This window comes from Pithys albifrons, chromosome 3 (genome assembly GCF_047495875.1).
Source record: "Pithys albifrons albifrons isolate INPA30051 chromosome 3, PitAlb_v1, whole genome shotgun sequence".
NCBI lineage: Eukaryota > Metazoa > Chordata > Aves > Passeriformes > Thamnophilidae > Pithys > Pithys albifrons.
Window position 1 is genome coordinate 88817420 of NC_092460.1, and position 13839 is coordinate 88831258.

General features: G+C 43.1%; 1 protein-coding gene across 3 annotated transcripts in view; it reads right to left on the reverse strand.

Annotated features, from left to right (window-relative positions):
* Window positions 1-221: 221 nt before the first annotated feature.
* LHFPL3 (LHFPL tetraspan subfamily member 3) overlaps window positions 222-13839 on the reverse strand; it is a 250906-nt gene continuing 237288 nt past the window's right edge. For all 3 annotated transcript variants that reach the window (XM_071552665.1, XM_071552668.1, XM_071552667.1), the window contains one exon: window positions 222-2878. In XM_071552665.1, the coding sequence (XP_071408766.1) occupies window positions 2850-2878 (29 nt within the window). In that variant the 3' untranslated portion in view covers window positions 222-2849. The remainder of the gene's footprint in view (window positions 2879-13839) is intronic.

Sequence of the window (13839 nt, forward strand, 5' to 3'; positions counted from 1 at the left end):
TTATTCTATGAATTTGACCCATGCAAAGAAATTCCTGCACTCATTAAGGGATCAGATTTTGTTTGGACTTTACATACCTGAGGGATCTGTGTAGGTACAGATGTGTAGGCCATGGCCAGGCTTGTGTTTAGGAGGAGGACAGTAATCCCAACAACAGCAGTGGTTAGCACAGATGAGATGGAGAAAAGCACTATCACACTTTATTTTAGTATGCTACAAAATTCATTGTTGAACTTTATTAGGTACTTTAATACCAAGCATACTTTAAAGTAACAAAAATTATTGTTATTATTACTTTTTACAGAAAATCAGGTATTTCAACAGTTTTCTTTACAGTTTGTTGACTTAAAAAGAAATTACAATTGACAAGTTACAATGGAGCGAGATGGGAAAGTGGTAACATTTAAAAGGATAAAACATACTATTCTTACTGAATCAACATTTAATGAAGTACATCCTGGTATGTCTCTCCTTCTGACTGTGTACAAATGGTACATATTCACTGAGCTGCCCTGACAGGGTTGTGAGATATTGTGATGACACTTTTGTGCAATGTTTGTGTATATTTAGAAAGGCCTTTTACATTACACCATCACCATGATGCAAAACAAAATAATATAATACAGAGAAACCCTGTTTTGGTGATTTCTGTCACAGCAAAAGTGCCATGACTGCAGTAATAATATGGGGAAGAGGTAAACTCAAGGAGCAAATGAGGATGGTGATACGATAGCACATCCAGATAGCAAACCCTTTCACAGGCTTTGAGGTGTGAGTGTGGTTGTGAGCCAACAAAAGCAGTGCATGAGGATGGGCTTCACTGAGACACCATTTAACAGCGACTCCTGAATGCATCCAGCTCTTAAGGATGTGCGTTTTCCAGCTGACAGTGGTTGGACTAATCGCAGACAAAAACCTGTCTGACGAGGGCCCTTAATGAGTTTATGCAGCCTCATGTGTAAACCACTTGATTTTTACCTTCCATCCCCTTTGGGTCTATGGCAGGTACTGAGAATATATTTATGGTTGCCTGATTCGGGTGGAGTTTTTGACCAGATCTAACACTGGTCTTGAGGATTTCAGGAGAGTTTTCTACATTTCTACCGCTACAAGAGCAGTTTTGGATTAAAAAAGTGATTTTTTTCTTTTTTTTGTTATGGTGCCAGATTCACACATACTCTTACTTGGCTGACATCCACATTGGTGCATTGGTAGTTAGACAGAAGAGTTATCTAATTCCCTGTATTTGTTTATTGGCAGTTTGCTTAAAAATAATTTTTCATTCAAAAGTAAAATAAATTTTCTGAGATTCATGCACTAAATTCTGGAATAATTTATGTTGTGCAACCAATAGTTAAAAAGCAGTTTTAGCTCATGTTTGCCTAATGTCTTCAGCACATTGCATTACTGGGGACCAACATTAGCAATTTATTATTTTAGCCATTTCCCCCCGAAAGCCAAAGAATGAATCATCAGGCTTAAAAAGACCTGAATAAATTAGGACTGCAGTGTTCATTTGGGGCTGGATTCATCTGTGGTACACAGGAGAGGGCAGAAGACATGAAGGGAGCAATGTGTTCATGCCCAGTCCTGAGCCAGGACAGACGTGTGCCATGCTGGGAGGTGCTGGAGCAGAGCAGAGGAGGGGGCTCCCTGCTTCCCTCTGCTGCTCTCGGCCTGGTGCTTGGCATCCAGGTCTTCTGCTAGGAGTGCTTTCTTCAAACTCTGTGTGTATTCCTGCTTTACTTCTCAGTGGCTCCTGGAAGTGAGAGTGTCCTCTGGGACCTGCCAAGTCCCTGTGGAGGGAATCACCAGCCCCACCAGCAGCCCAGCCCTCTATGCATCCATCCCTCACATGGCTATTTGCAATACTTATTTGCTTACTAGTCTTTTAATTTTTGTATTGGGTTTAAACTTAGGCCAGAAGGGCTCATTAAATCCTCCCATCTAAAATGGCAAAGGCCAGAGAGCATCACTCAGCAGCTATATGGCAAAACAAGGAAAAGAACAGAAATGCCCCTGGAGTTAGAAGCTGTTTGTTACATTTAAGGGGTAAATTACTTTCTCCTATTAAAAAGGAAATCAAGGGCCTTTATTTTGTCACTTCAAATACAAACAATTCTATGCATCTTGGGAAACTATAATATTATGATATTTAGTCAAACATACCTTATAGTGTATATGCTTCATAGAACTAGAATATAGGTCAGAAATAATTTTTGAGTCTTAAGTTCATTACAGACAGATTAGTTGGAACACATATGCAGTAAAAATTGTGAAGCTTTACAGTTTTAGTCAACTTATTATATAGTGAAGTAAATGAAGTGCAGCAATGTAGCAGTAAAAGTTATGCTTTTTCCACTAGGTGATGGAAACATTCAGAGTCTATAAATGCTAATTAAAGAGAGATGCCCTATCAGCTTCTTGGCTACTGGGATAGGAATAGTCTGGAGTTAACTGCCTCTCTACTGTGAAAGGTTTTAAAGCTCTTTGCTTTCTGTCTGAATAAAAAAAATGACATTTACAAACTTCTTCAATGCATATATATTACATATGTTTATCTAGCAACAACTACACCCCTTTTAATTTATTCCCCAAATGTGACTTCTCATGCATGTCTTCTGGATGCTGCATTCAGCAACAGTTTCTAATGAGCTGGTGTGTAATCCATGATTGCATTTCTCTTCTGAAAATCACTTCCACGTCTGGCTGATCTATGTTTAGAAGGTGGTGCTTATCCATCAGGCATTTTGCACTCATCAGCGTTCTTCTCTGTCAGAGGCCTTTTCCCAAGCTTCTTCCCATTTTAATGTTGATGTACAAAAGCTGTTATTCGTTTTGTTTTGTGCTCATTCTAGTGAGGATTGGCTTAGTAGGACTGTGCAAAACAGAGAGAAGAGAGAAGCTGGTTTACTGCCAGCAAACATAAAGATGTTCACACTGTGCTTAGCTCAGAGCAAGCCTCTGACCAATATTCTAATGCACTTCATTATATGCATTGCCATTTACCATGAAAAGTGAAAAAATTAATCTGCATATAGGATTTGTAATCTGAAATTCTTAAAAATAATTTTTCATCAGCTAATCAACACAGAAAGTCAAAATAATGAGATTTTTTCATCTACTGTTTGAGCAATATGAAAATAAAGATGCAATTCATATGGGGTAAGAGTGACATTTACTAGATGAATACCATGAATTGAGTTAAATCCTGACATTTCTGTTCTGTATCAATAACCTCTTTCACTCCCCTGAGGACACAATCCACATTTGCAAACATGATAAAATAATACCTTGTGTTAAATATCAAACGAAAACAGATGTGCAGAGGTGTTTTCAACCCAAACTCTCGCTTAAGAATTAAGCAGCTTTCGTGTGCTGCAGACAGAGCTGCAGACAGGGAGAGCAGAGACTGGCTATGGTGGCACTGGGGGCAGGGGAGGAAGGCTCCCCCTCCTCACTGCAAGTGACTGTGCTGGAAGGAGCAGCCCATGGGAATAGGGGCTTAATGAAAAAGTATATTTGCAAGGACCCATGATACCAGCAGGTGCAAAAACCTGGCTGCTCCAGTGTCTGGCGTTGAACAGAAGGTTCTTGCACCAAATGAATGCTGCAAATTCACCATTGGCTAAACTGTCCCGGATCATCAAGACCAAACCATGAAGTCATTTCCACTGCCTCCTGTGGAAGGGTCACTGGTCAGGGGTCCTACAAGGCCACAGCCTGGGGGACAGGACAGCCACTGTCCTCACAATCCCATTCCCCTCACTGTAACACACGGGCCCCTGCAGGACACTGCCGGAAGGCAGAACTAGGGGGAAAACACTATTTTTGTGAAAACAAAAGAAAGATAGAGAATAAAGAATTTCAGAACTAGAAACTCTTAAAAAATGTTACTGTAAGGAGACTGAAATATTTAATTTTCCCCCCTCACCATGTTACATGGATAAGCCACCTTCTCCCATTCCCACAAACTCCCCACATGCCTTGACTCTCATGATCACCTTGGCCTGCAGCTGATTCACCCACGGAGTGTGATGCCCTGGAGCAGGATGCCCACACCTGAGAGCTTGAGATGGTGATACCACAAACCAGAGAGCCTGGTGGTGGCAAACCCTTTTGCTGTGGACTCTGAATGTCTTCCTCTCCAACAAATCAGCATTTTTCAAGCCAAGTTTGTTTTGGAGGAAAATTCTGACTTGTTATAGCCCACATGTGTTCAGTATGTATCTCTAGTATAGATTTATTCTACAAGACACTTTTAATTGATGTTGCTGAGACTAGAAAGCAGTAAATAAATATGCAGAAGCATAAGGTGAACTAAGCAGGGCCCTGAAAAAGAAAAATGGAACAGTTTTCCTTTTGTCAAAAAATGAAGAGGAAATAAAATGTTCACTGTGCTAAAAACATTTTTATGAGACACATATGTAATGGGGATGGTAGTTTCCAGTTCTAAAAGAAGACTTGCCATTGATAGTTCCCTGAGCTTCCTTTCACCTTCAAAACATGCAGGAAAAAATGAAGGATAAAGAATGGATGAGAAATGGACCTAGTTGTTACAAATAAAATGTATAAAAAATGGTCTGGGTTGGGAAATTTGGTGTACTTCATGAATATTGTTACTAATGTAAATAATATGGCAATGAGACATATAGGTAAGCCACACCCCTAAATAAAATAATGAAAAATTGCCTGAGCTTCCAACCTGTTTATTTGCTAAGTGAGATATAGGGGTTTGTGAGCCTCTGAAACAATCCATACCTGGGAGAGGAGCACATGCCCTGATACTCCTAGGAACAATCTAAACTTAATAGAACTGAATGTGCCATTTCTTTCAATTATTTTTAATCATAATTTCATGTACCTGTGTTATTCAAGCCCCTAAGACTGTTTATTGGATTTCCAGCAGTACTCATTGTTTCAATTGCAACGTACAAAGACCTTTATTAGTTCTTTAGACAAATTTTGCACATAGGTGTTTTACACATGGAAATGAAATTTAATAAATACCAGAGGTGCCTAGTTGAGGAGGCAGAAATAAGTCATTCATATCCAACATCCCTCAGTAGCTTTTGCCTCCTTGAGGTTTCTTAGAGCTACTTACAACCTGTTTCTAGTGCTGTTGCCTAGAAATCAGTTAATGAAAGCAGCCTTCATGAAAGCTGTATGACTCAACCACTCAGGTGCTCTGCTATTAAATTCCCCCTTTGAAGTCTTTCAAGGCTGCCTGTTAGGCTGACATTGCCACAACATGGTCACTATTCATACTTGACCCGTTCAATTAGGGCAGTCACTTCTGTTGATTGCAGAGCTGGGCCACACTCAGTCTGGAGCATTTTAGTGTTTATGGACATTTTCAGAGAGAGGCTACTGATATTTCTTTGTGGTAAAGATGAATCACGGGGAGATTTCCAGGCTGCTCTCTGGCAAGGTATAAAGGATGTAATTTTAAATGGTTCCTTACATGCTGTTACTGTAATGTCAGTCAAATGAATAGTAAATACAGAGAGAAAGGCAGACCTTCTAAGTCTGACTATTTATTATCTCCGACAATCTTACCACTTTACACCATTAATTGTCACCAGCCATACTTATATCTTCTTTGCCATTTATTTGACTGGCATCTAGAAAACAACACCTTTCCAAGTCCTAATCTTTTATTGGATTACTATGTTAAAGAGCAAGTGGCATTCCTGGTGACACCGAAACTGGTACTGTTGCAAATCCACATCAGCTGGCAGAAGCCCATGGGTTAATGGCACACCAGAGATTTCTTCCCAGCACCCCCATAGTATTCCTGCAGCCTAAAGGGCCACATTATCTCTGTTGAATGCTGACACTGTGTTTAGTGTATGGGAGGAGATGAAGAATGAGAGAAACATTGATGCTGAAGGCCTGCTATTGAAAATAGACATGCTGAGGCACCTTGGATAACACTGCTGCCTGGGCTGTGGGCCAAAAAAAATTGGACAAGTTCAGTCTTAATGAGGTGCTTGAAGTTCTCACTTTTCTGCTTATAGAATAACAGAATTGTTAAGGTTCGAAAAGGCCCTTAAGATCATTGACTCCAATCCTTAACGTAGCACTGCCATGGTCACTGCTAAACCATAACCCCAAGCACCACATGCCTCCTTTTCTCCAGCCTAAACAACCCCAGCCAGTCGTCAAAGGACTTGTACTCCAAACTCTTCACTGGCTTTGTTGCCCTTCTTTGGGCTGATCTGAATCAGCTACTCAGGTTTTGTTGCATACATCAGGGTTGGTGCAATGCTAAGTGTGTTAAAACTCCATTTGTATCCTCTGCACCCCAAAATTCAAACAGCAACATGCATTCAGGGCCTCGACAATCTAGATGTGTGTAATTAAAAGGCATGAAAGGCAGATAAATGACCAGCTGCACAGGGCAGCCAATGTCTCATCATTTCTTATTTCCTTGAAGGTAATATCTTCAAAACACATAATCAACACTATTTGAGTGGCCTCAGAGAATGATTGTATTTTCTGTGTGATAAGAGAGGAATGATGTGTATTGCCATTTGCCCACCTGTTGTGGGTGCCTTTCCCCTCAATCACTGAGCATCCTTTGCCATGGCCCCATGGGGAGTTGCTTATGCATCACCCAGAGTGTGATCCTGGGGCAAATACTGTGTTCTCAGTAACTGGCCAGGCACCAACTCAGGCCCTCTCCAGACTTGTAAGAATCCTTGTAAGATCCAAGATGAAACTTTAACACGTGTTTGGAGAAGTTATGCACAGATTATCCTGGAAATAGCTATGTGGCCAGGAGGTGAATGAGTTGTGTGCTCTCTGCTGCCTCACCTGCATTTCTGTTGAAACAATGAAGAGTGCACAGGCTACCCTATGGAAATGGGAAGAAGAATGGCCAGAAATTCTCCAACTGCTTTGCTAGCAGCCTCTTTTGGTGTTTCACTGTTCAGCGTCTTCTCAATAAAACATGATAAATGACCTGTCTACACCAGAGCTGCCCAAATGTGTTTCCTCCTCCTCCTCCTGCCAAACTGGATCTGGCAAGTTCCTGCTCTGCTGCCACTCACAGCTACCAAAGACTACCTGAGAGGGCAGGGGTTAAAGAGAACACACAGTAAACCTTGAGGAGTTACTAAAACTTTCACAAAATTGTGGGATTGAAAATATGTGATATCTTTGTCCATATGGCATTAGAGGAGAAGCTCATCGAGCAGAAGGGTGTGTGAACTCACTCTTCTGCTGCAGCACTTCCTTGAAATAAAATAGAATCGAATCACATAAAAATGACAAGGTTTTTACCAGTTCGCTAAGCAAGCCCTGTTAAACCAGAGCTGAGTGGAACAGTGGGATTTATTCAATCTGCTGGGTGGTATTTTGTGCACCCTGCTAATGGCAGCAGCTGAACTCCCAGGCATGGGCTGTAAGAAGTGTTTCTAGGACTGTAGGAAATGGTTTTAGGAGCATTCAAGAACTTGCTAAATGTCTGGCTCAGACTGTGTAGCCATCAGAAGGCTCAGTTCATGGCTGCACAAGGACATTTCCAGCATCTGAGGGGATGGTGTGATGGTGTTCATAGAATCATAAAATCACAGAATCAGTTGGGTTGGAAGAGACCTCTGAGATCATCAAGTTCAACCCTTAATCCAACCCCACTGTGATCACCAGATCATGGCACTCAGTGCCACATGCAGTCTCACCTTAAAAACCTCCAGGGTTGGAAAATCCACCACCTCCCTGGGCAGGCCATTCCAATGCCTGACCAGTCTCTCTGTAAAGAACTTTTTCCTGATATCCAACCTAAACCTCCCCTGGCAGAGCTTAAGCCCATGCCCTCTTGTCCTACTGTTGGTTGCCTGAGAGAAGAGACCAATCCCCACTGGGTACAACATCCTTTCAGGTAGTTTGTAGAGGGTGGTAAGGGATCCCCTGAGCCTCCTCTTCTCCAGGCTAAACAACCCCAGCTCCCTCAGCCTTTCCTCATAGGACTTGTGCTCAAGTCCTTTCACCAGCCTTGTTGCTCTTCTCTGGACCCGCTCCAGCACCTCAATATCTTTCCTGAACTGAGGGGCCCAGAACTGAACACAATACTCAAGGTGTGGCCTCACCAACACAGAGTACAGGGGATGGATCACTTCCCTCATTCTCCCCACCAGTGGGGCTGTGATGGCTGCATCCAGCTTTCTCTGGACTTTGGGGGGGTTGGATAGCAGCATGGTAGCCAAGGGCTGACTGGAATGGTGCCCCAGATGTTTTGCTGGTGTGCAAATATGACCACAGTCACTCATCTTACCCTATAAATAATGGTCAGCCCAGGCCCACTGAGCTGTCCTGCACAGCAGCAAACTCCATGCCAGGATGTCCCCTTGAGTGGGGACACCTTTAAAGGTCAGGTTACTCCTCGAGGCTGAGAGATTCCTTGCTGCAACAGATACTCATTAAATGATTAATAGCACACTAATCTTTGAAATCTTAGCTAAGTGGTATAAAGGATTGATTGTGTACATATAATCTTTCAGATACAAACTATTGACCAAATCTGGGACTAGGATTGAATCCAGCCACACCTACATCCTTCTCTGAAAAGGGGTTTTGAGTGCAAGGGGATCCTTTCTGGAGCTCATGACTCAACCAGAGGGTCTCCCTGGCAGTTTTGTGTGACCTTGTCCTTAATGCAGTAAATAATCAAGGATACCTTACCACTGAATCTTGTTAAACCACTGTTGCATTTACTGTTGAACTTTGCTAAATCACTGGTTTAATCAATAAAGCATATTGTTGCTTCTCTCTTAAAAGTGAAGTGCTTTGCTTCCATCCGAGACAGAGCCACAGGGGTGGTGATAGTCAGAGTTAACCACAAAACAGACAGAATGCTCTTTCTTTTATTAAATACCCTTTCCTAAGAAACAGAAAAATGAGCAAAGGATCCAGTCAAATCCATTTTGCCAGGTTTCCAGTATCTGTGTACAACACACAGCTGGACAGAACTTTGCTGTCAACTTACATACTGGTATTCACAAGGGAAAGCAACAGCACGCTGGCAGACTGAGAGCTACACTCTTTGAACACTTAATGCTCTCAGTGACTGTCCTGCCCTCCCCTGGCTGACTCTGGCCAATTCCTGCAGTTTTGAAATCTAACTTTCTCTTACATTGTTTTTTCCCTCTTTTTCTGTTGTATATGGAGACTGAAACATGACAGGAGGGATGTCTGTCAGTTTGGAGGCTGTTTGGTTGTAGGCAGTGTGCTGGGGGGAGAATCGTGGAATCATTGAATGGTTTGGGTTGGAAGAGACCTTAAAAGTCATCTAGTTCCAAACCCCATGCCACAGACAGGAACATCTTTCACTGGACCAGGTTGCTTAGAGCTCCATCCAACCTGGCCTTTAACACAGGGATAGGGCATCTACAACCTCTCTGGGCAACCTGTTCCAGGGCCTCACCACCGTCACAGCAAAGAAGAAGTGACATGGCAGGGAAACATTATTTTCTGCATTGTTTATTTCTCTAGACAGAATCTTTTTCGAAGCTGTTACAACAGAAAGCAAAAGTGTGCAGCAAAAATGTGGTTGTCAAGACAAATTTATACTTTAAAAAAAGAAAGGATTGAGTAATTAAGTCTGACCAAATTGTGCCAGGGTATGAAAGGAGACACGTATTTGGAAATTAAGTCTGGAGCTCCGGGTGGCTCAGGGTAGTCTACCTATTTGTGGTCTTGACTTCTTCAATTTCCTGTTTTCTTCCAGATGGAATTTTTGAGAAAGGTGAGGAGATTTTTTTAGGAGGAGAGAGAAGATGGAGGTTAGGCTTGGAAATGCCTAACCTCACATAACATCAGCTCTCTCACAGTCAGACAGACGCTGGGTGTGAGGCTCTGGGAAGTCCTTGGAGGGCCCTCCTGGGGTGACATATTGAATCTCAGGATGGTTTCCAGGGTGAATGAATGCTGTTGGCTCCTGCAGGACTGTAGACCTGGATGTGATGGGAGGCCTGAGATGAACAAAGTGAGGTGTGTGAGTCCTGGAGGTATAATGCACATGCGTGAAGAGAGAAGCTACTGCCCATGCAGGGAAAGTTTTCAGCCTGCAATACCAAACTGTTAGGCAGTTTTGGATTAGTTGTTTATAACAGGCTGTCAGAGGGCTTGACGATGGGTAGTTTTAATCCTTTTGGGCAGTTGTGCACCGTAACTGCCTTCACTGGGGAGGAAATGGCTTTATAGAAGGTGGGTCTAAGATTTCAACTCCAGATCAGAAAGGCTCAGTAAGATCAGCTAAACATCTTAAGGGCTGACTGGCCTGGTGTAGGGATGCAAGGAGCAGGCCAGCCCAGTGGAAAGACATGAGCCAAGCTACACATGGCAGTGAACTTGGCTGCTCTTGTCAGTGAGACCGTGCCTGGAGGAACAGGTGAATTTTGACCATAAATCCTGGGGTTAGAGCAGCTTAAAGAAGGCACCTTTTTAGAGCCTGACAGTTTTCTTTTTTCTGAAAGACCCTCCTTCAACTACTCCTAAAGATAGCCTGGTGGCAGGGACAGGCTCCAAAATCCTGAATATGGGTAGGCTCCAAGCTTCCCTGCCACCCTTCCTAATCCCTGGCTCAGGTGGCTTTCCTCTGGTTTGAATGCAGCTCCAAGATTACAACATATGCATGTATGTTGGTGAGAAAGACAGGAGGAGAGTGACAGGCAGACAGAAGACAGTCCAATCCAAGGATGGAGCAAGTCGTAGCTGTCACCCCTGTCATCTGCTGGCACCAGTCTGAGCTCATGGAAGCAGGACTCCCTTGGGTGATGGCTCCGCTATCCGTGCCTCGCTACCAGCAGCTTTTGGGTCCCTTAGCTGGACAGCTTGGTGCTGCACTGCTGTACTGTCCCTCTGCCACCATCACACACAGAGCAGTGTGCCCTGGACAAGGGAGGAGGCTGTGTGTCTGCTCGAGGTGGACACTGAAACACTGAGATGCAGTGATCAGATTCTGCTAAACAGTGGGCAGCATTTTCCTCCATTTCAATATTTGCTCTGTGCCTGTCAAGAAAAGGAAGATTTTTATCATAATGAATAAACACAGCAAAAAGCCTCCTATTCTTTCTCCTAAAGAGTTTTCTTTTACTGTGGAACATCACAGAGATGCTCCTTCCTCTGGTGATCCCTTTCCAGAAGGCTCATCAATTTGTCTTTTGTACTTGGTGGTGTTCTGTCAAGTTTGGAATGGGAGTCACGTCTCAAGACAGGTTTGCTGGCTTGGGAGATCTAGTATGTTGTTGGAAGGACTGGCAAGAGGGTGAAATGCCTCCATTAATAATGTCTTTCACGTGAAGTCACTTCCTGTTCTGCAGAGTTGTAGGCTCAAGTCAAGGAAAATCAGTCACTTGTTCATCTATTTTTATTTGCTCCATGTGGTTTGCTGCAGTCTTTCTTTGCCCAGATGGTCAAATAAATTGCTGTCACTAAACAGGAGTCCCTGAACAGTGATTCCTAAACTCTTCCTGTTCTTTAACTGCTTAATGAGAAAATGTTTCACTTTCTTTATATTCTGCCCATTTGCTAGAGTTGTTTTTCAGTTTCTTCCCTGGAACCCAGAGGAACCTTAGGTATTTTTGTTTGTTCCTCCAGCCTTTAAGCTGCGTGATCAGACTGCTCAGAAAGCTCTGCATTGCCTGTATTTAAAAGCTGTTACAAACTTCGATGTGTACTTGTTTACTGCAAGCTCCTCTGAGCATCCAGCCATGTCACTGAGGTACCTTGATAAGGTCCTGGGCCACAAAATGTTTGGACTGTCATTATACAATCTTATGGGCTTTGTTATTTTATTAATAACAGTTTATATAAAGATTTATTAGCTTTATGTCTTCTACGAGTTTCCTTGTGCTAGGTGATGTTAGAAGTTGATGTTGGCATGTTTTTGGTTTGTAAAAACAAATCTTGTAGCTGTTGATAGAAAGCTCTCCTTGCCTGGGCTGGGCCACCGGGGTGGGCAGAAGGCAGTGCCCAGGGCGTGGGGCTGTGAGCAAGCCTGAGCCTGGGGAGAGCCAGGCAGCTCCTGCAGTGAGGGCTCAGGCTCCACGGTGGTTTGAGCCTGCTCTTCTGTGCAGCAGGGACAGGCAGTAGGAGTTCAGCCCTGGGAGGAAGCCAAGATATTGAGGCAGATTGTTGGAGGTGCCAACCAGGATCTCTGTGTAAGGAAGCTGCTACGATGGGGCTTATTTTAGTGCTATGGCAGAAACGGAGCTCTGCTCTTTTTTTTCAACAGACTGTATTTCTCCAGATGACTCCCCAGTTCATAAATTAGTGTTTCCTTCTAACAGAAAGGATAAGGGCCTTGACAGTTCTCTGCCCATTCCATCATGTTAAAATGACATTTCTGTGAAAGAAATTTCCTGAAAAAAAAATTTGCTGATTTTTTAATTTTAACATGATAACTAAAACATCACAAGAAATTCAGTTTAAATGTCTCAGAAAACATATTAAAAATGTTAATGCTAATGAACCTTAAATGCTGCAGAATAATAAACTTTCAAACTCTCTTATCTTTGTGTGAAATGAATCTCCCTGTTCTTTGGCAGTGCCAAAGATGGGTGACCTGGGAGCATGGCACACATCCCACTCACTTCCATGCTGTGCAAAGGCACATCCAAGAATCTCCAAAAGCTTTCCAAACTTTCTCTTTGTGTGGAATTGTACTGGTGGGAAGAGGAAATTTGATGAGTTGGGCTGAGGCTTCCAGCAGGGCTCTGGCTGCTGGGGCTCACTGTGGAGGAAGGGGAAGGGTCCTGCAGCTGCAGGACTTTGTCCAGAGCACCTCTGGGGCAGGGGCTCACCAAAGCAAGACTGTGGGTCCTTCACCCTGAGCACACTCCTCTCAGACTGGCTGGCTGCTGTAATGTTGGTTCTCAACCAAAACCTGCTAATGAGCTGTAAACATTGATCCCATTTCTGCCTTTGAGAAAGGTGCAGGTGCCAAGTTACATGTTTATGGGCAACAGAAACACAGATCTGGAGCAGCTTTGGCCTGAGATTTCAAAACTGCTGCTTAATGATTACCTTACCTGAGCACAGGAATGTTAATTAGCTGCCTATATACTCTCTAGGCAAATAGAAAGTATTTGAAACTGGGCATAATGCCCACGATCATTCCCAAAGATACAAGATTACATGTTAAACTGAAAAAATCTCTATAGGGTTAGATGATGCTCATCTAGAAGAGAGGCTGGATTTGGGAGTTGGCAAAGCCAGGGTCTAAGGAGAGAGTGAGCATTTTGGTGAACACCATCTGCCATGGAAGGCTGCCTGATGTGCAGAAAGGAGTGTTGGATGCTCACAGTCCTGACAGCATCATTTCTGTCATCTTCCCCTTCTTGTTCCAAAACCAATTTATGCAGGCTTTGGACAATGTGAAAGGATTTATTATTGCTATTAATTTATATTTTCCCCTGAAACAGTTTTCTGAGTAGCTATAGAGGTGTTAAGTGCACTATTGTAAAAGAAAGAGAGGAGATTCCTTCCCTAAAGAGCTTTCAGCACAGAAAGCAAATTATGATTAGCAGTGTGGAGGAAAAAGACCTTCTCAGAGAAGGAAGGGGAGGGTTGTGTGAAGAAATTGCCAGCTGAAGAGCATGAAGAAAGGCAGGCTGGTTTGCAGGAGCCCTGAATTACAGGTGTGACACTGTGTCCTGGTTGTGCTTATCCTCTGGCTCAGAAGAGGAAGGTAACATGCCAGTGAATCCAGCAAGACCTGGAGTCTTGGGCAGGCATCCATGTAAATAACCATGTAAAAATCCATATAAAAATTTACAGGTACTGTAAATAACCCACCTTATTCCCTCCTCTGGAAGAATCACACCTCACACAGCA